We start from the raw sequence: 24,767 nt of genomic DNA on the forward strand, positions 1-24,767 counted from the left end.
CCAGAACGCCCACCACACACCAGCTTACTGGTGGAGAGGAGACAGTGATGAAGCCAATCAGTAGATATGGGGATGGTTAGGAGGCCATGATGGTCAGAGGCCAATGGGCAAATTTGGCCAGGATGCCGGGGTTACACACCTACTCTTTTTCGAAGGACATCCTGGGATTTTTTATGACCACAGAGAGTCAGGACCTCGGTTTAACGTCTCATCCGAAGGACGGTGCTTTTTACAGTATAGTGTCCCCATCACTATACTGGGGCGCTAGGACTCACCCAGACCGCAGGGTGAGCACCCCCTGCTGGCCTCACTAACACCTTTTCCAGCAGCAACCTAGTTTTCCCAGGAGGTCTCCCATCCAGGTACTGACCAGGCTCAACCCTGCTTAGCTTCAATAGGCAACCAGTCTTGGGCTGCAGGGTGATATGGCTGCTGACTTTTTGTTATAGTCCAGTTTTGAAAGGGAAGAAAAAATGCAAAACAAGAGAGAAGAAAAGAGATAGAGAAAAATAAATAAATAAATGAATGAAGTTGTTTAAGGTTGTAGTCTAGCAGCGGGGAGCCGCCATCTTAGATCATGCACCTGATCTCGCCCGAGCTCTCGTGCTATGCAGCCATCGGCTCCCTCCCTCCCTCCCGCTTTTTTTATATTCAGTAATAAAAAAGCGCAATCTTGATAACACCATATTGAGCAACTATAGACCAATATCAAATCTTCCTTTCATAAGTAAGATTATTGAAAAGGTAGTTTTTAATCAGCTGAACAACTACTTAAACTCAAATGGATATCTGGACAAAAAGAGACAGCACTCATAATAAATGATATTCGTTTTAATTCTGATTCTGGCAAAATATCAGTGCTGGTACTACTAGATCTTAGTGCTGTGTTTGACACTGTTGATCATAACATACTTCTAGAGAGACTGGAAAACTGGGTCTGGCTTTCTGGGATGCCACTCAAATGGTACTCAGGTCCTACTTAGAAGGGAGAAGTTATTATGTGAGTATAAGTCTAAGTGGACGGCCATGACATGCGGAGTCCCACAAGGCTCAATTCTAGCACTGCTCTTGTTTAGCCTGTATATGCTCCCACTAAGTCAGATAATGAGGAAGAACCAAATTGTAATCACAGCTATGCTGATGATACCCAGATTTACCTAGCCTTATCTCCAAATGACTACAGCCCCATTGACTCCCTCTGCCAATGCATTGATGAAATTAACAGTTGGATGTGTCAGAACTTTCTTCAGTTAAACAAGGAGAAAACTGAAGTTATTGCATTTGAAAACAAAGATGAAGTTCTCAAGGTGAATGCATACCTTGACTCTAGGGGTCAAACAACTAAAAATCAAGTCAGAAATCTTGGGGTGATTCTGGAGACAGACCTTAGTTTTAGTAGTCATGTCAAAGCAGTAACTAAATCAGCATACTATCATCTCAAAAATATTGCAAGAATTAGATGTTTTGTTTCCAGTCAAGACTTGGAGAAACTTGTTAATGCCTTTATCACCAGCAGGGTGGATTACTGTAATGGTCTCCTCACCGGCCTTCCCAAGAAGACCATTAGACAGCTGCAGCTCATCCAGAACACTGCTGTCAGGATTCTGACTAGAACCAGAACATCTGAGCATATCACACCAGTCCTCAGGTCCTTACACTGGCTTCCAGTTACATTTAGGATTGATTTTAAAGTTCTTTTACTCGTTTATAAATCACTCAATGGCCTAGGACCCAAATATATTGCAGATATTCTGAATATAAACCTAACACACCACTCAGATCATTAGGATCGAGTCAGTTAGAAATACCAAGGGTTCACACAAAACAAGGGGAGTCTGCTTTTAGCTATTATGCTGCCTGCAGTTGGAACCAGCTTCCCGAAGAGATCAGATGTGCTAAAACATTAGCCACATGTAAATCCACATTCAAAACTCATCTGTTTAGCTGTGCATTTGTTGAATGAGCGCTGTGCTACATCCGAACTGACTGCACTGTATTTTATGCATTTTCTATCCTTAACTGTTTTAAATTCATTTTAAATCAATTTTTATATTCATTTTAAAAGTTTCAACAGAAGGCTAAAGTAAGTGCTGGGATGGTAAAGGGAATGTGGGCAAAGAAAGACAAGTGTGTTGGTCAATCAGTTGAAAATAGGACCTCTGAGTTCTATTTGTTTGGTTTATGATGGGCAAAGTAAGTAGGGGGTGAAGTAGTGGAACAGTTAGGTGTTTTGGAAGGTTCTTTCACTTAGTGGGGAAGAGTTTTAATGTTTGTTTTAAATTCCTTGCTTTTATTATTATTATTAATTCCTTGTTTTTATTGCTGTGATTATTTTTAATTAATATTTCACTTCCTTTTATGTAAAGCACTTTGAATTACCACTGTGTATGAAATGTGCTATATAAATAAACTTGCCTTGCCTTGTAAGTGACTGAATCAAATAGGATAAGCAAAGCACATCATGTCACACTACATGCTGCTCTTTCACACACTTCCTCTAACCCTTTCTTTATGCATCAGTATAAGAAACCTCTGCGAAATATCCTGCACGTTAAGTGCGTTGACTGTAACTCATGTTTTCTTAATTTTTCTCTGTTGTTTGGACCACGTGACTTTGGCGGACATACCATATAACAGACAGTTAAGCTTGGAGTCAAAGACACCAAGATGTTTTTGCAAAGGTGTGTATATTTCTGGAGAAGGACTTCAGAATTCCCCAGAAGAATCACTGCTAAGAGTTTTTTTTTTTTTCCACTTTCATACAACATACAGTGAGAATAAAAATAGGGCTTAAAATAAAACCCTGAGGCTCACCTCAGGAAAAAAAGCACAAGAGGAGATAAATAGTTACAAAAACTGTCAGGGGCCTGTTTAAAAGATGGAGGGAAATCATCGTAAAACTATTCCGTTAAACGCAGCCTCCTGCTTTAGGTGATCTGAGGTAGGTTGTATCGAATGCTGCATTTAGATTAAGACAAAATAAAATAGCTGAGCTACCAGAGTCCAAAGTGAGCAAAAGGTCATTTGTTACAAGAAGATGATATATGATGACTTACATAGCTTTCCTGTAGCTCAAATAGTAGAGCATGGCGCTAGCAACGCTAAGATCATGGGTTCGATTCCCAGGGAAAGCAAGAGCTGATAAAAATGTAAAAACTGTAACTTGAATGCAATGTAAGTCGCTTTGGATAAAAGCGTCTGCTAAATGCGTAAATGTAATGACCTAAGCAGGGAAAACCACTGTTATCCTACCTGTTAGATTTACCCAAAATTAATTCACATGTTTAACCACTATAGAAATATCAGAGTCATCTGCAAATTTTCTCCCAAATTATTTTACTTAATCCCAGTCTTTCAATTGAAAGTGTTTAAGGATGTTCTTTGTAATCTGACAGGACAGGATCTAGAGGTAACTACCATGTATAGAAAGTATCTATTTTTCACTTTTTTTTATTTGTTAAACACTCATTTACACACATTTCCATAATCAGCAGATTTGGATTAGAAGTGTTCATACAATCAACAGATGTCAGGATAACACATAAAGCTGATCAAACTTGAAAGTTCAAACATGCTCGCTTGAGGCACAAGAACAAATTAGGTTTGTTCTCACGTGTCTCATGTGTTCTCATATCTCATATGGTTTGTTCTTGCGCTTATGGTTGAGCTTTCGTGACCATATTTGAGGAACTTTATGTACGTGCGTTGATGTTATATGTGATTTAAAGCCTAAATTAAGTTTTTGGGTGAATTATCTATTTAAAGTAAAACAAATGAATTAAGGATTATAGCTATGAAAATAAAACAATTTCATTCAGTCACCTTGTTTTTATTAACAAATATCATATATCACTATATCACATGCAAACAGAACCTTCATAGATTGTATCTGCAGTGCTGAGTGATAGACCTGCAGTCTTCATTTAGGCTGATCTGAAAGATGATGAGAACGATGATTCAGGCATACCTGTAAAAGACAGAGATAGAGCACACTTTAATATTCAGTACAGCTATTCAACTTGTTAAATCATGCTGAAATCCACCATAAAATAACTAAAATTACTTGGTTAATTACCTTCCCGTAATTTATGTGTCCTTACTGAATACCTCTTGGTAAGTGAACCATCTGTTAATTATTCTTTAGAATAATATAAATAATTATTAAAGATATAGATTTAAAAAAAATGACAAGATGTTAATTGATGTGGATTATTGTGATGTTTTTATCAGCTGTTTGGACTCTCTTGGCTGACACACCTGTTCAGCATTGCGTGGGAATCAGTGCCTGGTGATTAGCAGACAGTTGTGGTGGGTTCAGTTTGTAAAGGGGTGTGTTTCAGTTATAGAGGGATCACACTCTTCATCCTGCTAGGGAAAGCCTATGTCAGTGCTGGAAAGGACAATGTGACTGGTTGTCTCAGACCAGTGGACCAGCTTTTACCATGGCAAGAATCCCTGGAAGGGGCATGGGGAGTTTGTTTATCTAATCTACATGTGTACAGGTTTATGTCCGTGTTCCCTGGGATCACTTGTGGGGGCACTCCAGTAATATGGGGTGTCAGGGTCACTAATGCATGCTATCCAATCTCTACACAGCTGGCGTAAAAGCTGTCTTAAGCTTAAGTCAAACTTGTTCCTAGTGAGTGCTGGACAGTGCAAGCATGCCTGTAGCCAGCTTTGAGGACCTCTGTAAAATTTTTCATGTTCAAAAATAAAAATTTGTTCTCTGAATGACTAGTTTGCCGTTTAAAACTCCTCATGAGTGTCTGCATGTAAAATTCAGTTTAGACAGTTTGCAAGAATGTTTAGCGTCCGTGGTATGAAAATGATCGCTGCGAGACGCTGGCGGAGTGAACGAGGCTTGAGGGCACAGCCTCTGCTGTGTTGCCAGATCAGTTAATAAAATTGGAAGTTGCAGTTTAGTCAGAGATATCCTTATCTTATTTGCAAACCATTTAAAATAATTTCAGTTTATTTTTTGTTTTATTTGTTTTTATAGCAATATCAACATTTAAACTGACAGTAATCAAAAGAGCCATGGATAGGTTTATTGCTGACAGGATACCACATTTGGTATGGCAAACACAATAAACATCACGATATTATCTATTAGAAACATTATCAACGCTATCAAAAACAGTAGCATTTAACACTAGTACACAGATCGCGATCTGTATAGTTAGAACTGTAAAGAGATGGACAGTTGAAGCAGAGCAGGATTTACAGGCCTGCTTCGAACTTACTTATTGGAGTGTTTTTGAGGTTGCAGCTACTGATCTGGATGAGCTCACTGACACCGTGACGTCCTACATTAGTTTCTGAGAGGACATACGTGTACCCACCAGGACTTATTTAACATTTAACAATGACAAAGCTTGGTTCAGTGGACGCCTACAGGACAAAGCCTTGTACAAACAGGCCAAATACACACTGAATAGGGAGATAGGAGTGGCAAAGAAAAACTATTCTGGAAAGCTAAAAAAACAGCTTTCAAGCAACGACCCTACATCAGTGTGGAAAGGCCTAAAAGCCATCACCAGCTACAATTTGACCTATTGTCATGAACTCTAGGTTATGACCAAAAGAATGAGATTCAGGTACAATGGGACCAAGTACAAACTGGAGGGATTATATCTCTCGGCTGGCCTGGGAACACCTTGGGATCACCCAGTCCATGCCCTGGATAAGCGGCAGAAAATGGATGAGTGGATGGATGTTTGGACTCCCATTCAGAGGATCCACTGTTGAGCAAGTGATGTAATGCTAAAATTATAAAATCTTTTTCCATGAAGAAACAATCTCATCTACATCTGGGATGGTCCGAGGGTGAGTCCATTTTCAGCAAGTTTTCATTTTTTTGGGTGAACTATTCCTACTTGGTCATTGCCGGGTATAAAGAAGCCCAAAGATTTCTACAGGAAAGCCTGTCATTGCACACATGCTTAGGCTTTTGTGTATTTACTACATTGTATTGCTTAATTCTGCAGATTTTCCCCCAATTCACTGCAGATGAATGAAAAGAAAGCAGAGTCCATCTGGACCTGCTCATAACAAACTATTTATATTTCATTGGTGTGAGTAAAAATAACTTTTCTTGTTTTCTCTGTCTGGGACATTGATTAAAACTGTGGAAGACAACTCTTATAACCTGATTTTCTGAGGTGCTTACCGAAAAAAAGGATTTTTCAAATCCAGTGAGTTCCCAGATTTAAATCCAGACTGATCAACCACAGCAGTGATGTGAATGTCATAGCTCTGTCTATTAAAGAAGAGACTTACAGTTAGACAAAATGTTGTTGCAGCAAGGTTGCATACTACCTGTATAAAGTCCTGAATAAAGGTTCATCAATGCTTCAAATTAGTTTATAAACAAATACAAAAACATGGATACGAAGAAGCTGAAATATAAGACATTTGTGATTTATTTAAAATTTCCCTAATTCTGTTCCAGATCAGTCTGTGTTGTTTGGTGACATGCAAAAAAATACTCTTTGGCTGTTTTAGGAGAAGAAATGAATGGATATTAAGCTACTTCCAATTATTTTGAAACAAAATTGAATGCACAAACAGTATTTGTTATGGTTTTCCATGAACATCTTCAGTAGTTTACGCTGCTACATTTTACTCCTGTGTTCCAAACCCAGAAATGTTATGCACCCTTCGTCATATGTATGAATAAAGTTAGTCATACCTCTTGTTGGCTATTAGGTGAACCCGTCCAGATAACGTCTGTCCCATTTTGGCAAACAAAGGGGTTTGCAGAAGACAGCGCACCTGATACCAGTGAGTCAAAGGCTCATTTGGAGCAGTGGACAGCCATACTGTCATCCTGTACAAAAAAACACTATTAATACTTTCAAGCATGTTGTCCTCATGCGCTTTTCCTTTCATAATTGTGATTCTCACCTTGAGCCAACAAAGGCCACATCAAACCAAAAAGCAAGTCCATGAATCAGCCCTGATTGCAGCAGTTTAAAGACAAATGGAATTTCCAACCTGTGAATTACATACATCCACTACAGATATTAAGACACTGCTCTAGGTCAGACATTTTCAAATGTATCCTACTAGCTTTTTAACTGATTGTATCTACATTTTATTTTACTAGAAAAGTTGCTAAAAACATGCAGTATTTTGGCAGTTTTATATATTGACAAAGGTACACTTATTTGTAGCACTGCTAAGAATGCCAAATACATTTACAGTGATGTGCACTGACTTAAAAGTTAAAAATTGAACATTAAAATGGTGAATCTCTTAATAGACTTTTCCTAAAAACGTGCATGCTACTGGTGTGCTTGAGCTTGTAATTTCTGCATGCTGCTATATTCTTGAACTGTCTTTACCGGTGTAAATCTTCTTCTTTTGCCTCTAGAAAGTTGATTGTGTATTTTACAGACCTGGCCATGAGTACCTGCATATCGAATGTGTCCTGAAACACAAAGACATTAAGACCTTCTCTGACAACATTATGATGCAATCAGAGAACCAGATTCATGGATGTTGTACTCAGTGTATGTGGACTCACAACTATTGGCTGTCTGTAGAACTCATCCACAGCAGAAGAATGAAGCCCATTCAAGTTCACACCATAGAAACATCTCTGATTCCTGGTTTAAAATCAAATTCCAGCTGTTATGTAAACATGTTTCCAACAAATGTTATTTCCAGAGTTCTTCAGAATTCCGTGAACAGTTTAGGGCGATGATGTCAAAATGTTGCTTTCTTCTAGCATTTTTATAGCTGTCATGGTGTTCAACTGTTAACACATTCCCATTATAAATTAATACTGCTTGGTTCATTGATCTGTTGGGTCGCATTACTTTCTCTCCACATTTGAAAAGCTCCAGAGTTTGTTTTCAAATGGGCTAAAACCACCTCCTTCAGGCGATCTTGGACCTCATATGTTGGTGCGGATATGAGTGTGACTGCCATGAACTTGAGCCTAAACCAGGGGTCTCCAAACTCAGTCCTGGAGGGTCTGTGTCCTGCAGAGTTTAGTTCCAGCTTGCACACCTGCCTGGAAGTTTCTAGTATGTCTAGTAAGACCTTGATTAGCTGATTCAGGTGTGTTTATTTAGGGTTAGAGCTAAACTCTGCAGGACAGTGGCCATCCAGGACCGAGCTTAGACACCCCTGGCCTAAACAAACTGAACCAAGGAAGAAAAGTGAGCACTCCAAATGAGCTAAACGCCCTAAACTTCAGAATTACAGAGCTTGATGTTCTTCAAGGTTCCCAATCTTTTTTGAAGTCATCATGAAACAGAAGTTGCGATAGTCTTTTCTTCACTATTGTGACTTATATCTGCGTGAAAATGGCTTCTGGAATGAAGGCTGGGATTTCAACCTTCGCCGGGAGTTTGATTGACAGGCGATCTAACCAATCACAATGCCGAATCCACCATTTTGTCCGACAAACAACCTAAACTGGAGAGTTAGATTAACATCAGTGGACCATGGTGTATTGTCATCTTTCCGCAGTTGAGACAACATAACTCCAATGTACATTCATGTTTATTTCATGCTATAACTAGTAGTAAAAAGGAAGAGACGATCTGTTCACATGCTGCTTGAACTGAGGCAATTGCCTTCTTACAAATCATCATGCAGTGAAAAATACATCGCAGAGCAAAGAGGACACTGACAATGCGATGACAGACAAGACAGAGCAGGTTACTTTTGATATTAAACAAAGTCTCTGCTTTAAAATTTTAATTTTTTCATTCAAACAATAAATAAAATTTTTGGGGCTCATTAATGTTACAGATCACTATAGCGCTTCAGTTTTAGCGGTTCAAATGTGAATCGATCTCTTCCTGCCAATTTTAGCATGAAATAAACATGAATGATCATCAGAAGGTATGTTGTCTCAACAGTGTAAATATGTCAATACACCATTTTCAAGTTCGACTGACATTAATCTAGAAACTTTTTTGTCTGTTTTTTCAAACAAAACGGCGGTTTCGGAATCATGATTGGTCAAATCGCCTGTCAATCAAATTCAATGGGTGCTAAAACCCTGGTCCCTGGACAGTCAGCATAGTCCAACCCCCTTTTCAAGTCTTGTGTCATGAAGAGATGTCGTTGGGAGGGGGAAATGTTTTTGATTAAAGATTAAATGCAAAAAAATAATGATGTGCATGGATAAATCATTTATAATAAATACTTTAACACTGTAAAAAACTACAATTGTAATTTTTATTTTATGGTGACATTAAGCAGTGAATTTGCATGACTTGTTCCTGATTTTTATTTATTTATTTTTTTCACAATTTTTACCCAATAAAATATTTTAGAGCTTGGAATAAACAAAAAAAAATAGTATATTTATTATAAAAATGCCCATGACATTTCAAGATTTTATTTATTTAGATGACATTTCCAAGTCTAGAACTTAGATGATTCAAATTAGACTAGCCCATATATCAAGATTTTCCAAGACTGTAGGAACCCTGGTTCTTCAAAATAGTTGTTGAGGGGGTTAAATAAAATATATTTTAGTTGTTCTAGCTCATTTAAATGCTTGTCTTGTCTTATTTCTACATCTTGAGGCCCTTGAAGTTTGCTGAGGCCCCCTAGTGGGCCCCTGTTGAGCACCCTTGTTTTAGAGGAGTGGTTTTATCAATATCTATGGAAACCAGTGGGTTTGGACAGGAGGAAAGAACAATGTTAAACGCAAATAAAATACAATATCCATATATTATACAATAGCTATCAGAGAATCTTTTTCAATATCTTTTTTAATCTTCACCAATATTGGTGTTGGTTTGGTATAAACAGCCAAACCTCAATGCCATTCCACAGAAGCTCTTTATAACTTAAGCCAAAAAAAAAAAAAAGAAGTTTCAAAGCTCTACAGATGAACATTTCATCATGTACCCACTGCAAAACATGAGCCTTTTCTGTTCTAACACAAATATTGGGTGTTCAACTTGACATGACACATGATAACATTATCTGTGTTTGTAATAAAAGCTACAGTGAGATGATTTCATTTATTGTTCTGAAGTACGGTCATACAAGGTATCATAAACTCCTCACAGTCAGTCGGGTTTAACAGCACAGACAGAGAGGAGTGAGCTATGTGCTATGAGTCAGGTTTGGACTGAAGCACAGCGTTTTACAGCACCGGGAATCTGCTTGGCTTCAGTTTGGTCACGGCACGGTGCAAGTACAGTGCAGGCATGTGGGCGGTGGGACCATTACTGTCTTTCCATGCTAGCAAACCACAACCCCTGTGGGCCAATGTAAAATAAACCATCATGGATGAGGCTGGAAACATTCAGTGTGATGCATTGAGAGGGTCTGTAGCAACATGTTCCTGTGTACTATTAAAGAAATGTTCTCAATACCATGTGGAAAAAACATCCATTCCCATAGATAATAATTTTGGTTGATTCCTAAGTTTTATTTGGTAGAGCCAAAAAATGTCTACAGTAATACAGTACATGAGCCAGTTTTGGGGAAGGCATAAACACATAGAGGTGTAGTTCGTACGTTTGTTAAATACCTTTTTTAGATTATGAAACAAATGAATTATCCAGTAAAAACTCATTTATTGTGAAGCTGTAAAATCAAAAGTGTTATATGCTTTATCATTGTATGTTAATGTAAGATCATGTTTTTTTAGGTCTATGAGCATATAGTTATGTGTTATTAATGTTTGACTTTTTGCTAAGCCCCACCACCAATCCTCCATTAGCCACTTCAGCATTTTATCATACAAGCTTTTGCTCTTTTCTAAGGTACACCACTGTTCAAAGGTTTGGGGCAGCAAGATTAGGCTATTTAATGTTTTTGAAAAAGTCTCTACTGCTCGCCAAGGCTGGATATATTTGATCAAGAATACAGTAAGAACAGTAATATTATTTAATATTATTACAATTTAAAATAACTGTTTAATTTAAAATTTAAAATAACTATAAATGAACATTTTACAATACATGTGAATGTATTGTAAAATGTAATTTAATCCTGTAATGCAAAGCAGAATTTTCACATGATGTTGTAGTGTTGTTGTACTGCGTCATATTTTTGTGGAAATGTGATACTTTTTCAGAATTATTTGATGAATAGAAAGATCTTTACTGTCACTTTTGACCAGTTACATCTTTCCTGAATAAACACATTAATTTCCATGAAAATAAACTTACTGATCCCAAACTTTTAAACAGTAGGGCAGAAGAATCTATCAGTTGCAATCGTAAATAGTAATTGAGGCCTCTTTTCAGTGTGTAGTAAGCATTTGCCTTGACTCTGATTCACAGATATCAGCAGATATGTTGCTTTGAGATGTCACACACAGGAGTGTAGTCTGACATCGGTGTAACTTTTGTCAAACGCTCTAATGCAGTTTAGAGAGCTTCATCAATTATAATGAAACTTTGTTAGATCGTGACAAAGTGGAGCGACAGCTTAAAGGAAGCGTTCTGTGTGCTTTATAGACTATATACTGTATAATCCATTCAGAATTTAAACAAAAGCCTCATTTTTCAAGCTGATAAAAGGAACAACAGCCATGTTGCAAAGTGTCAGGAATGACATCTGCATATAAATGTGGGATTCACTCTCAAAATCGCATATAGTGCATGAGCCATATGAACCATTTCTATTTATTTTCTTCATCCACATTCATTGCAACTGCATGGAAGTAGGGCTGCAAAACGATTAGTCATGATTAATCGATTCCAAATAAAAGTGTGTTCACATACTATATGTTTGTGTCAAGCGGCAACCTCTGTCTTGAAACCAACACGGAAGTGACTTAAACTGCAATTCATGGACTGGCCGCAAAAGGGAGTCAGTCCCATAGACTCCCCATGTTAAAATGCCCAACTTTACAGCAGAATTTTTGCAAAAATTTTTGCAAAAAGCCTGGTGCAAAAAGTGGTTTTGTTCTATATAGCAAATTTTGCCCTTTATGACAACTGAGGGGGGTTGCGGCTGCAAATATATATATTTGTATATATTGTATGTAAACACTTGTATATAATTTATATTATAAATAAATATATTACATATAAATCTAATATATTTTTGCTTAATATATACATGTATGTGTGTATTTATATATACATAATATACACAGTACACACACACATATTGTCAGTCCTCTGTCGTGTGTGTCATGTGTTCCCGCCTCTTGTGTCCATATTTGGTTTGTTTCCCGTCCTCGTCTAGTGTGATTATGAGTCTATTCTTGTCCAGCTGTGTTTGTCTCATCTATGACTATCCTGTGTATTTATAGTCCTGTCTGTTCAGTTTGATTTGGTCTGGTCTACTCGTTACTCCCCGGTGTTCCTGTCTGTGTCTGCCTTGCCTTGTCTTGTCCTGCCTTGTTTTGCCCTGCCTTGATGTCTTAAGTCAAGACTGTTATTTTGAGTTACATCCTCGTCTGCGTGTTCCTTGTTCCTCTCTGCTGTGTGCACCGTGACACATATAGTATGTAAATAGAAATTTTTCATTTGAATTGATTAATCGCAACTAATCGTTTTGCAGCCCTACATGGAAGACATAAAAAAGGTGAGTAATTGATTTCATTTTTTGGGGGGTGAACTATTCTGTTTCGACTAACGCTGCCACCTTAATACTTTGTTAGTCACACAGTCCGTAATGAACAGATCGTTAACGGCTGGTCCTTGTGGTAATTACAGTATATCGGACAGAAGCATCCAAACGTTTTCCTATCATTCATTGACCTTAAATATGGTTTATTATTTGAAATTAAAACAAGTAAGTAGTAGCAACTTCACGTCCGCTCACTACAGGCCTCACAGTCACTGGCTCAGAAAACACTAGTTTATTAATAAATAATTCAAATAACTTCTTGCTGTTTTTTTCCAACACAAATTCATAGTCATTGGCTTTACCGGTGCTTTGTGGCGAGCTTTATGGGTGTGGAACAGGTTATATATTAAAGGCTCATTATGGTTTAGTTTCTCCAGTATATATTTCACTAATTAAACTAATATAAATGTGCAATTAGTTGACTAATGGATTGAATGAATGACGTAGAAAAATCTTTAATCGGTGGCAGCCCTATATGACAATGGCAGTTCTCTTCAAACCATGCATAGGCAAAAAAAACTTGTATATTTCCCAGATGTTCTTTGTATGAATAAAAATATCAGGTTGGAGAATTGCTACAGCATAGATTGCAGGAGTTGTTATTACCAGAAGTTGGAGCGAGCGTGATGCTCCATGTAGAGTTGTTCATCAGTGAAAGGAGCCAGATGAATGTCACCCTGAGTAGGGAACATCATGCCTGGACAGTGATAGAAAACCAGTACAAGTACTCTAACTAATAACCCATAACATTTGAACACAACATATATGTGTACAGGGAAATGTGATGATTGTTGTTGGATGCACAGACCTTTGGGTTTTAACCAGTTTTTGGCGTGCAGATAGCTCTCTAACATCCTTTCGTTGAGGAGCATGTAGCCCATGGGCTGTGAGATGATCACATCCACCTTCTCTGGGCAGCAAACTTCCTCAATCTTTCCTGACAAAACTGTGATTTTGTTGGACAAGTTATTGCTTTTCACTAGAATCTGAAGAGACAAGAATGACAAAACAACTTAAACTTTATCAACAGCATCTTTCACTGTGAAGCATTTATAATGGAATACTATGGGGCAATATCTTGCACCAGAATAAACATCAAAAAACACTTCTTTTTTTTTTTTTTTTTTTTTAAGTATAACCACAAGATGATATGCTAATGAGACTAGTGCATCACTGTGTAAAGTTATATTATAAACTTATTAATTAAAACAAAACTTGATATTATAAGCCATTTACACTGACAAAATAACAGGAATTGTGTCAGTAACACAGCCAGAAATCTACAAATCAGCCTACCAAAGTAGAGACTATAAAAAGGCAGCTTGGATGACTTACAAATAAATTTGTATGGAATTATATGTGACCCTGGAGCACAAAACCAGTCTTAGGTCGCTGGGGTATATTTGTAACAATAGCCAAAAATGCACTGTATGGGTCAAAATTATCAATTTTTCTTTTCTTATAAATCATTAGGATATTAAGTAAAGATCATGTTCCATGAAGATGTTTTGTAAATTTCCTACCGTAAATATATCAAAACTTCATTTTTGATTTGCAATTAAATGAAAATGTATTATACTTTAAATTTATATTAAATGCAGTAATGTGAACTTTGACATATTTAAGTTATATATCTTTTTATGTTCTTTCATAATTCGATTGTCTTTAAAATATTTTTAAAGTTTACTGTCAATTGTACTGACAAACATTTATGGTAAACTAAAATAAACTTTGTAATTACTTGATACCATGTTTTTAAATATGTTTGTAAGTACACATTTGTAATTGTAAGGTTGCAATAAAAAAAAATAAAAAAAAGCTGTATTAACTTTAAACTTTAAATGTAAAATTGCTTACAAGCACTGAGGAAGAGTTTAAAAATATGGGTCTGATTTTCACCCTTGCAAACTTACACAAAAATTCATTTGTAATCTCTTTTCTAAACAAAGGAAATCATTTAGAGATGAACAGTTAAACGTTTTGTGTGTTATGTTGGGAACTTTAGTTGTATAAATCAGATGTGGCAATAGAAACTCAAACACATGTGGTAGTAGTCTACAAAATACTACAAGAGTAACAAGAGCCTTCCACTAAATGAGAAAAAGAGCGCTATTAGCACTGTTGAGAAAGCAGTCTTTATCCATGAAAACGCGTGTCCTTGCCCACTACGCAAGTTTCCGGGCCAAATCTTTCTTCAAGTCATTTAGCAGCCAGAATGTCATGCATTCCAGACATGCAGGACAGATCCTTCTGAAGGACTCTTGAAGGTGTTGCCCTGTGAAAATGTTCCAGAAAAGTTGTCTCAGCCTGGGTATTTTTCCACAAAACCCATAGCCCCGAACTTCAGGCCAAACGGGTGTGACAGCACAGATAGTGATAAGTGATTCATCATCCTAGCATATCCAACAGCTGGCCAAAAAACACATATGTCCTCACTGTGCACTGGAAGCTCTTTGTAATAGATTTATCCATGGAAATCTGTGATTTGCTTTACAGGAATAGTTCACACATGAAAATGTGCTAAAAAAAAAAAATGGTCCTCGCCCTCAGGCTATCCAAGATGTAGTTTGTTACTTCATTTGAACAGATTTGGAGAAATGTATCATTCCATCACTTGCTCAGTAATGGATCCTCTGCAGTGAATGGGTGCCGTCAAATTGGCATTTAAAAAAGTAAAAAAAAAAAAAGTAAATTATTTAGATAAAAATGGGACAAATAATTACATAATAATGTAGTCCTAATTTAAGCAAATTAATAAAAAAAAATTCATCCCATCCAGGTAACAGCTTCAGAACTGTCAAAAAAGGACTAATAATAATTAATAATAATTTAAAAATAATAATTTTAAATAATAATATCAATGTGTTCTGTTGCAAGTTTACATACTTGAGCATGTTTTCTCATGGTTTATTGTTGAGCTATGAGTTCTTCACTGATTATTATTTGTGTGTGTGTGTGGGGGGGGGTGAATGGGTGTCCATTATTTTGCCTCGCTGAAGGTGGCAGCCCTAATTTTGGTATAAAATGACAGTTAAAATGCCTTAATGATAGGTTTGTTTTTGCTTTTCATGTGTAGTTTACTTGTGGATTATTGTGATGTTTTAATCAGCTGTTTGGACTCTCATTCTGACGGCACCCATTCACTGCAGAGGATCCACTGGTGAGCAAGTGATGGAATGATACATTTCTCCAAATCTGAACAACCTCCACTATCTTGGATGGTCTGCAGGTGCATAAATCTTAAGCATTTTTTTGAGTGAATTATTTCTTTAAATGCTACACTGTAAAAAAAAAAAAGTTTGTCTTTATTCCCCCCATGTCACTCCAAGCCATATGATTTTGATTCTTCCATAAAACACAAAAGGACATTTTGCAAAATGTTCATTCAGCTCTTTTTCTTACAATAAAGTGTATTGGAAAGGATGCTTTTAAAAAAGGACATGAAGGAATCATAAAAGTAGTCTGTGTGTGATCCAACTTACAACAACACTGTGTGAGGAACAGACCCAAATTTAAGCCAAACCCAAACCTTTATTTTTGGAAAAACACTCAGATTTAACTTTCATTTGTGTATATTTGCAGAATGGCTTTCATGTGTCTCATAGCTGACATTTGAACATGTAGAGAATAAGATATGAGAGCCACAGTAGTAAACAAGAATTACATTTCAGTCTGTTCCTCACACAAAGATATTCAGAAGACGTGCACTATAGTGCATGTGTCACAGGCTATTTTTATAATATTTCTAATACTTTGCATGGAAAATATTCTGCTAAACACGCAAAGCATCTTTTGTGTTCCAGCAAAGAAACTTATATGGGTTTGAATTGACACAAGGGTGAGTAAATGAATCATAAATAGGATTGTGTGTACTTCTGCATATTTGGCCACAGAACTGGCCTCCACCGCGTACACTTTCTTAGCTCCGGCCTGGACGGCAAAGAAGGATAATATCCCTGTTCCACAGCCCACATCGAGAACCACCTACAAACACATGAAATACTGTAAGAATAAAGGCTTCAGTCGAGGTACTACAGAAAACTAAGAAAAACAATAAACGCATACCAGTTATTATATATTTCGCTAAGACTTTCATTTTTAAAAATATTTTTTTTTAGTGCTGTCAAACAATTAATCGCATCCAAAATAAATGTTTTTGTTTACAAAATATGTGTTCTGTGTATATATAAAGACACACACATGCAGCATATGCTTTGAAAATATTTACATGTATTTATAATATTTATATTTATACTTCATATATAAATGTAATATTTTTCTTAAATATATGCATGCGTGTGTGTATTTATATATACATAATAAGTATACACAGTACATATATTATGTAAACAAAAACTTTTATTTTGGATGCGATTAATCGTTTGACAGCACTAATTTTTTTTTACTTTTTTACATTTATTTATTTGACAGCCTTTTATCTGGGCTTTTTACATTTAAAGTGTTATATAAAAATGTGACCCTGGAGCACAAAAGCAGTCTTAAGTCGCTGGGGTATATTTGTAGAAATAGCTAGCAATATATTGTATGGGTCAAAATGATCCTTTTTTCTTTTATCCCAAAAATCATTAGGATATTAAGTAAAGATCATGTTCCATGAAGATATTTTGTAAATTTCCTACTGTAAATATATTAAAACTTAATTTTTGATTAGTAACATGCATTGCTAAGAACTTAATTTGGACAACTTTAAAGGCGATTTTCTCAATATTTTGATTTTGTGCACCCTCAGATTCCAGATTTTCAAATTGGAAAGCTTATTTATTCAGTTTTCAGATTATGTATAAATCTCAATTTCAAAAGATTGACCCTTATGACTGGTTTTGTGGTCCATGGTCACAAATGATGTGATATTTTTACTGCTATTGGTAAGGAGAACTGTGTAAAGAGTTAAAAAAAAATTACCTAAGTATTGAGAGATGTGTCCTATAGCAATTGTAAAATACACAAATAAATAACAATTATATTGTGATATACATGTTGTTATCATGAAATAAAATTATTCATATTGTAAAATTTTGGTAATATCATCCACCCCTAGTAACAAGTATCAGTATAAGACCACTATTGGCCAACAAAGCATAAACAAAACAAAAAACACCCTTATGTTTGATATAATGTTATCAGGTAAATCAGAATAAACTAGCCAAGTAAAGTATATAAACATACTTTATCTCTGAAGTCAACGTCATTGAGCAAAATGGCTTTTTGGTAGGTTGCAGTTCTGAGATAGTCCTGAAGCATGTTCTGCTGCTGGGACAGACAGCCATAGAACTGAGAGAAAACTACAAATGTCTCACATTTCTTACAGAGGTAAATAATATATCACATACACAGGAACTGAATAAAGTAGATTCCGCTTTACCTGGAAGTACTGCAGTGCAGATGAATCGTCTGTCCTCTGCTGAAACACAGACTGATGTCTCCTGAGCTCGTGCCATGAGCACAGCATTCTGTGGAAGATCTGAAACTCTGCAGAAATCATTAATACACGGACAATAACACAGTATGGTCATTAAGCCCACTGTATCATATTAAAAAATCATCTACTTTCAGCTCATGCTTCATGTGTATGCATTTGTCCCATATTTTTGCCTTGAGTATGAGCTCCATATTCACACTATATCATACTCTATGAGCCATTAAAGTTTGATGCATCAACAAAAAACATGTCAATTTTGTCTAAAGATTCAATAAACTGTTCAATTTCAAAAAGAAAATCTTTATTTCTTTAGTCGGGCTTTACAGGGTTAATCAAGGTTAATGTTAATTTATAAATACACTTACATAAACAAATCAATGCTGATTTTGCTTATTTAGCTTGAAATGTTAAAAATGCATACGTACATCTAGAAACCAACAGTTTTTGTCAGTATAAGTGTATCAACAGTATAAATCATATTACAGTATTCAGAGGCACTGCCAAATGTAAATAGAATACAACGAGTTGAAATACATTTGTTACATTGAAACATTCTAAATATTAGGTATTAAATAACATGGAGACTTTTAGAGCTTTTAGGTCATTTCCTGTGTATAAAGAGTTTGATGTTGAGCGTGTCTCCACAAGGTTTGCCATTAGTGATTTTTCTATCATGTTTGATTCAGTTACCAGTGGATGTATCCAAAATCTCCCTGAGCCGTTAAATGCAGATGTACAACAGATGTGCTGGAAAAACTTAATGCTTCTCAGAGGAAAAAGACCGAAATATTCCATACTTTGATCTTGGATTAGTAATACTAGAAAAATATTAACCTGAAAATTATTCTGAAAAGTAATAAAGAATTAATAATGCTATGAGTCTTGATGAGCGTTTGACGTGACTTTTGGTTTCTGCTAAAGGGCATAACCGTCACATGAGATCAAAACATTTCTGTCCCTTTTGGAAGATCGATCAGGCAGAAATCTGACTTAAATATGCCAATTTTGATGTAAAGAGTGATGAGAAGTCTACATAAATGCAGATTACTAACCTGACTGAGTGCTGAAGCGCATGATGATACTGAAACAGCCCAGTGTGATGAGGAATGAGCGGGTGGCCACCCGACAACACTCGGTGTCCCTCGTGATAGAGAACTTAAAAACACAAACGCCAGCATCTGGAAGCATAAGAATACACCGGGCATATGAATGCTGATAAAAGAATGAAAGAATTAGGTCACCCCAAATCTGTCATCATTCACTCCCCCTCATTGTCGTCATTCCTTAGACAATGTTTGAAAAAACATGTTCATGCATGTTTAAGTAAAACTAAAGTGGATGGGGATTTATTATTGCCAAGATTCAAACAGTACAAACTAAGTAGTTCATTAAACTCATGTACTGTACACCAAGTTTTCTGAAGACATACAAGATCTTGGTGTGAGGATCCACAATTTCATCGCTATTCACTACAAAGCTTCCTTTCTTTTGCCACTCTCAAACCTCATTTGCACTTCCACATATTCAAACTTTTTTAATTAACTTTTATCAGCAAGGATGGATTAAATTGATCAAAAGCGACAGAATATAGACATTTATAATTTTATAAAATATTTTTTTTATTTTAAATAAATGCTGTTCTCCTCCTTTTAAAATCGCATTGCAAGTTATATTAACGTCAAAACTACAAATACAAGTCATCAATCCACAATATTGCTTTATCCAGTTAAAAAGTCTGAATCAGGAGAGAAATCTGCACAGATCAATCACCGATCAAAACAGAAACAGTCCAAAACAGCTCTAAACAAATATGTGAGTGGCTTTTGATGTGAGAGACATCAGGAGATGCACTTTTCCAATGGAGAAAACATAATTATGGACTCATATTTTGACAAAAAGCAATGGTTTGAAGTTAAAAACTTCTTATGGATGGATTTGTTTCTGACAAACAAGCAGGTTTTGGCTTCACATGGCATTAACTGATGGGCTGGAGTGGTGTGGATAACTGTGATGTTTTTATCAGCTGTTTAGACTCTCATTCTGACGGCACCCATTCACTGCAGAGCATCCACTGATGAGCAAGTGATATAATGCTACATTTCTCCAAATCTGTTCAGATGCATTATTCAAAGATTTTAACTGTTTTCAAGCTAAACAGCCTGTGGTCTCTAAGTGTTTTCAATAAAGAAAACAGAAGCATGAACATTTTGCTAAACATCTCCTTTTGTGCTCTACAGAAAAATCTCAGGTTCAAAGTCATACAGGTTCCAGATCAGTGTTTCAGCCATAAGCTGGCATGAGAAATGACTGTATCCTGTTATGTGAGGTGCGGGATACAGAAAAAACACCAGAGCGGTGCTATCTGATTTTGTGCACCAGGAGGCAGAAAGCGCTGTCGGCCAGGACCAGTGTACCATGTCAAAGAAAACAGAGTGCAGGCGATGCTAGATCTCAAGCAGCAGAACAGCCTCGCTGCTCACGGAGAATGAACAGCGGAGCCGTAAATCTGGAGATCTGTCAGTGCAGCCAGACCACACAATGAGACCCGAGAAAATGTGTGGCACACCTGAATAAAGAGTCTTCATTTGCCCTTCAACCAATAAACAAGACACTACAAAGAGCCAGTAGAGAAATGCGTATGATATGACGTTATTTACAGTGTAAATGCTTCCATGTGGTTCCTCACTCTTCATATTATTCAGACAGGAGCACATACTGAAAATGGGCATTACATGATATTGACTAATGACTAAATTAATTACAAAATAATAAAATACCAACTGACCAAAAAATTTAATGAAAAGAGGGTGTCCTTGTTACACGTTACATGTACTTACTATTATAATAACAATTAATTATGCATAATTACATGCAAGTAACCCCAAACCAAACCCTAATCCTAAACATAATTAATTTTACTCAGCACTTAAATATATAATTACACTGTAACAAGGACATCTTAAAAAAAGAGCATAGTGATCCATCCATAGGAAAGAAAAATCACTGATGAGATCTCATAAATAGCTCAGTTTTTACAGCTAATACAATCAACTAAGTTTAAATGGAGACTTCTGCTTAAGTCTCTTGCTTGTCTGATGTTTCTCCGTTCACACTTTATTTTAAAATGCACAAATAAGTGAAAAGCTAAGTAACAACATGTACTAAATATATGTTAAGGGTTAATGTTAATTGCTTGGAATTATGCATAATTATTACTATACCCTGATAGCACACATACATCATGGAGACGTCTATTTGACGTCAGCGTTTGCATCTGGAAGGAGTATTTTTTGAGTGCGTTTGCTCGTCTGCAAGACGTCAATAGGACGTTTCCTATCAGATGTCAAATGGATGTATGTTAGATGTCTCCCAGATGTTTATGATTTAGAATGCATGTAAAACAGACGCCTGTCAGATGTTTGCACACAACAGATGCTTTCCAAATCAAGTGATCTTTAACAGACGTCTGGGTAGGAAATAAATGTAACACGTAACAACGCCAACCTAGCCTATGTCTTCTCATAGATTCAGAAGCTGTCTCAACAATGTCTAAAAATAGGCCTAATAAGTCTAATAATAATACTCAATAACATTGTAAAATATTTGCCAAAGTCTGCAAATAAAAGTCAAGAGATTTGAATATATACTGGTGTCTCATGCAATTCTTCCCAAACCATATTAACTGACTATTACATGAATTGTGTAGCTTCGATGTGTACAGTAATGTTTTGTTTACCGTTATTAGCACTGAGACAGATGTCGTCCAGCTCTCTGCGGATCTGAAGAGTAAGCTCCTGATGTTGGTTAGAAATCGGCAGCTCTTGCTTCAAGTCCTTCTCATTCAGAAAGATCAGAGTCACAGAGAAGCTGGTCTGAAACTGATTATCACCCATGATTGAATCCAGCAGTCACTGTAGGCCGGTGAAGCTCTCATATCCTTCTGTATAAACCTTTTGACAGAGTTTGAGCAAGTTTAACGAGAGGAGGGCCTTGAGGCCAGAGGGCGGGGTTCCTGACGAAAAGAAAAAGAAAGAAAAGCAAGTAAATAAATAAATTCGCTTCAGTATATCAAACAAACAGCTGCATAGCCTACTACAGCACCCATATTGTTTGATGCAATAACAGATACGTTAAGTAGCCTGTTTGTTATTTCTACATATTGTTTTAGTGCAGATTAATTAGATCAGAAAACACATGAGCAACAGTAAGAGTAAAACATATTCTGTTTCTTCTCGGTTCTATCTATCCTCATAACATTAACGCCTGGCTTAAAGAGGAAGAGAGGCGTCCTTTTAAACCAACACTACCTTCAACTTTTCTCTCAAATGTTCGTTCATTGAAAAACAAAATGGACTTGTTACAGCATCTTTGGGGGATCATGTGCAAGCTTAAACCCTAAACTCTCGGTTGATTAACCCAAACCTTGCTTACTCGAGGTATGTTGGTTGCAAAAACGGGAGTAAGTTAAGTTCATTCAACCCCGAGTATGTTGACATTCTCAACAAACCGACGAGTTACTATGGAAACGGACGCTAAGAAAAAGCGCGCCAAGCTGCTTCCTTCTTCTTCTTCTTCTGTTCGAAGGCTATTTGCATACTTGGTTAATATCGCCACCTAACTGCTGGCCGTGCAATCTTTAAACCTTAAGAATAAGAATTATATTGTTTGTTTGATGCTAATTATTATAATAATATATGTATTTTTATTATAGCCGATCCATGTGTGAGATAATATAAAATGAAATAAATCAATATAAATTAAACACTGCCTTGTCAAAATAGTGTCATAATTTATACAGATAACTATTATGTCAATAAAATATAGTAACCATATTAAAATAATATATTACCATATTAATAATAATATATTACCGCTTTATAATTAGCATATCATACAACTACACACACACACATATATATATATATATATATATATATATATATATATATATATATATATAGTAATGATATATATGTTGTGTTTAGTAAACTAACCCTGAACCATACACACTCCGGAGCGGAGAGTAAGTTGCTATGGTTACTGAAAGCTACCTGTTGTTGGAAGCGAAAGCGGAGTTTATTCGCTCACTTACCCTAAACATACCCGGGTATATCACACAACCTGCTTTCTGTAATACCCCCCTGGGTGGAGGAGTCTGTCTCGGATACAGAGGTTGCTCTGGAAGGCTTTGAGACCTCTCGGGAAGACAGAACTAGTAACTCGGGGGAAGGTGAGGGGCGGTGGGGTGTGTATCTACTCGCGGTGGTGAGAGGAGCTGCTCACCCTTGTATCTCCCGAGGGAGTTCTCGACAGGTGTGCTTAGTTGTGTGTACGCCAACATTAAGGCTCAGCAAGTATCCGGACGCTCCAGTATTACTTCTTGGTGATTTCAACAGCTACTGCCAGCCTTCAAACAGTATGTAGATATACCAACAAGATTGAACAAAAGCACTGATCTGTGCTATAGTAATATCCCAGAAACCTATAAAGCCAGAGCCCTTCCACCGCTGGGACTAGCGGATCATAATGTTATTCATTTACTTCCTGTTTACAAACATCTGTTGAAACAACACTGACTGATAATACACAGCGCCGCCAGTGGCCGGAAGATGCTACTGCACGCTTCAAGGCTGTATTGCGTGCACAGACTGAGCTTCATGAGCACTAGTTGATGAGACTCTAGTTATCAGTGATTATATAAAATTTTGTATAGACACTCTGATTATTAAAACGCATCCAAATTCAACACACAGATAAAACATCTCTTTCATAAGAAACAAAAAGGATGTCTATGTCCAGCTCATTAAATGCAAGCCGAATAAGGCTCCTGGGCCGGATGGAGATGCAGGTCAGGTCTTGAAAAACTGTGCCCTGGAATTGACTCCTATTCTTCATTCTCTTTTACTTCGATCACTCTGTACTTAAAAAATACGGATGGATTCATATGGAAATCGGCAATTGTTATTCCTGTCCCCAAAAAATCACATCCATCACAGTTAAACCATTACAGGCCGGTGTCGTTAACCTCAATTATAATTAAATGTTTCGAGAAATTGGCCCAAAATATTATTTTTCCATATGTTTCAACATTTTTGGACTGCCTTCAATTTGCATACAAGCAGAAAAGAGGTACAGATGCTTCAACATTTGGATACCCCTGGAAATTATGCTAGACTTCTTTGTATTGACTTTAGTTCTGCCTTTAATTCAATGCAGCGTCATCAGGTAATCAAGAAATTACAGGGTCTGCATCACCACTAATTCACTGGATTTATAATTCTCTGTCTAATAGGCCGTGAGTGGTAAAACTGGACAACTCATTATCACCCACCGTTGTTCTTAATACTGGGGCCCCTCAGGGATATGTATTAAGACCATTTTTATCTATACTCTCTATACGAATGCTTGTCAAAGTCCATTTACTACCCATTATTATAAATATGCAGATGACACAGCTTTTCTTGCATTGTTCAAAAACATTGATAATGATTCTTTTTTTGAACTATCAACATTCCATAACATATTGGTGGGTTGACACATTTTTACACCTTAAGCAGATTCTAGGTATCTATAAAAGCTGGTGTGATTGTTCTTGAATGTATTGTGAAAAGTTTGCATATAGTTGTCCTTGTGTTATATACACACCTTCTGTGAAGATGGACAGATAAATTATCTGAAGCTTACATGGTAAATAGGAGTATTTTAATTTCCATTAATCTGTTTAAATTGGCATATAAATGGTGAGTGTGGTGGTAAAAAG

General features: G+C 36.5%; 1 protein-coding gene across 8 annotated transcripts; it reads right to left on the minus strand.

Annotated features, from left to right (window-relative positions):
- Positions 1 to 3,425: 3,425 nt before the first annotated feature.
- Positions 3,426 to 23,575, minus strand: carm1l (coactivator-associated arginine methyltransferase 1, like; the record flags this gene model as incomplete). 8 transcript variants are annotated; one of them, XM_079411116.1, is made up of 14 exons in its annotated part: positions 23,100 to 23,575; positions 21,744 to 22,019; positions 19,060 to 19,185; positions 17,951 to 18,057; positions 17,755 to 17,859; positions 16,441 to 16,551; positions 13,376 to 13,553; positions 13,174 to 13,264; positions 7,529 to 7,610; positions 7,347 to 7,432; positions 6,907 to 6,996; positions 6,692 to 6,829; positions 6,170 to 6,259; positions 3,426 to 3,967 (listed from the first exon to the last, which is right to left on the minus strand). In XM_079411116.1, exons 2-14 carry the CDS (start codon positions 21,898 to 21,900, stop codon positions 3,958 to 3,960), a joined length of 1,371 nt encoding a protein of 456 aa, XP_079267242.1. In that variant the 5' UTR covers positions 21,901 to 22,019; positions 23,100 to 23,575. The 8 variants fall into 8 exon arrangements, with proteins under 8 accessions (XP_079267242.1, XP_079267247.1, XP_079267244.1 ...); XM_079411121.1 differs by having other exon boundaries at positions 17,755 to 17,835; positions 23,100 to 23,553; XM_079411118.1 differs by having other exon boundaries at positions 23,291 to 23,551.
- Positions 23,576 to 24,767: the final 1,192 nt, after the last annotated feature.

The sequence above is a fragment of the Barbus barbus genome (genome assembly GCF_936440315.1).
Source record: "Barbus barbus genome assembly, chromosome: 47".
In the NCBI taxonomy this organism is placed as follows: Eukaryota; Metazoa; Chordata; class Actinopteri; order Cypriniformes; family Cyprinidae; genus Barbus; species Barbus barbus.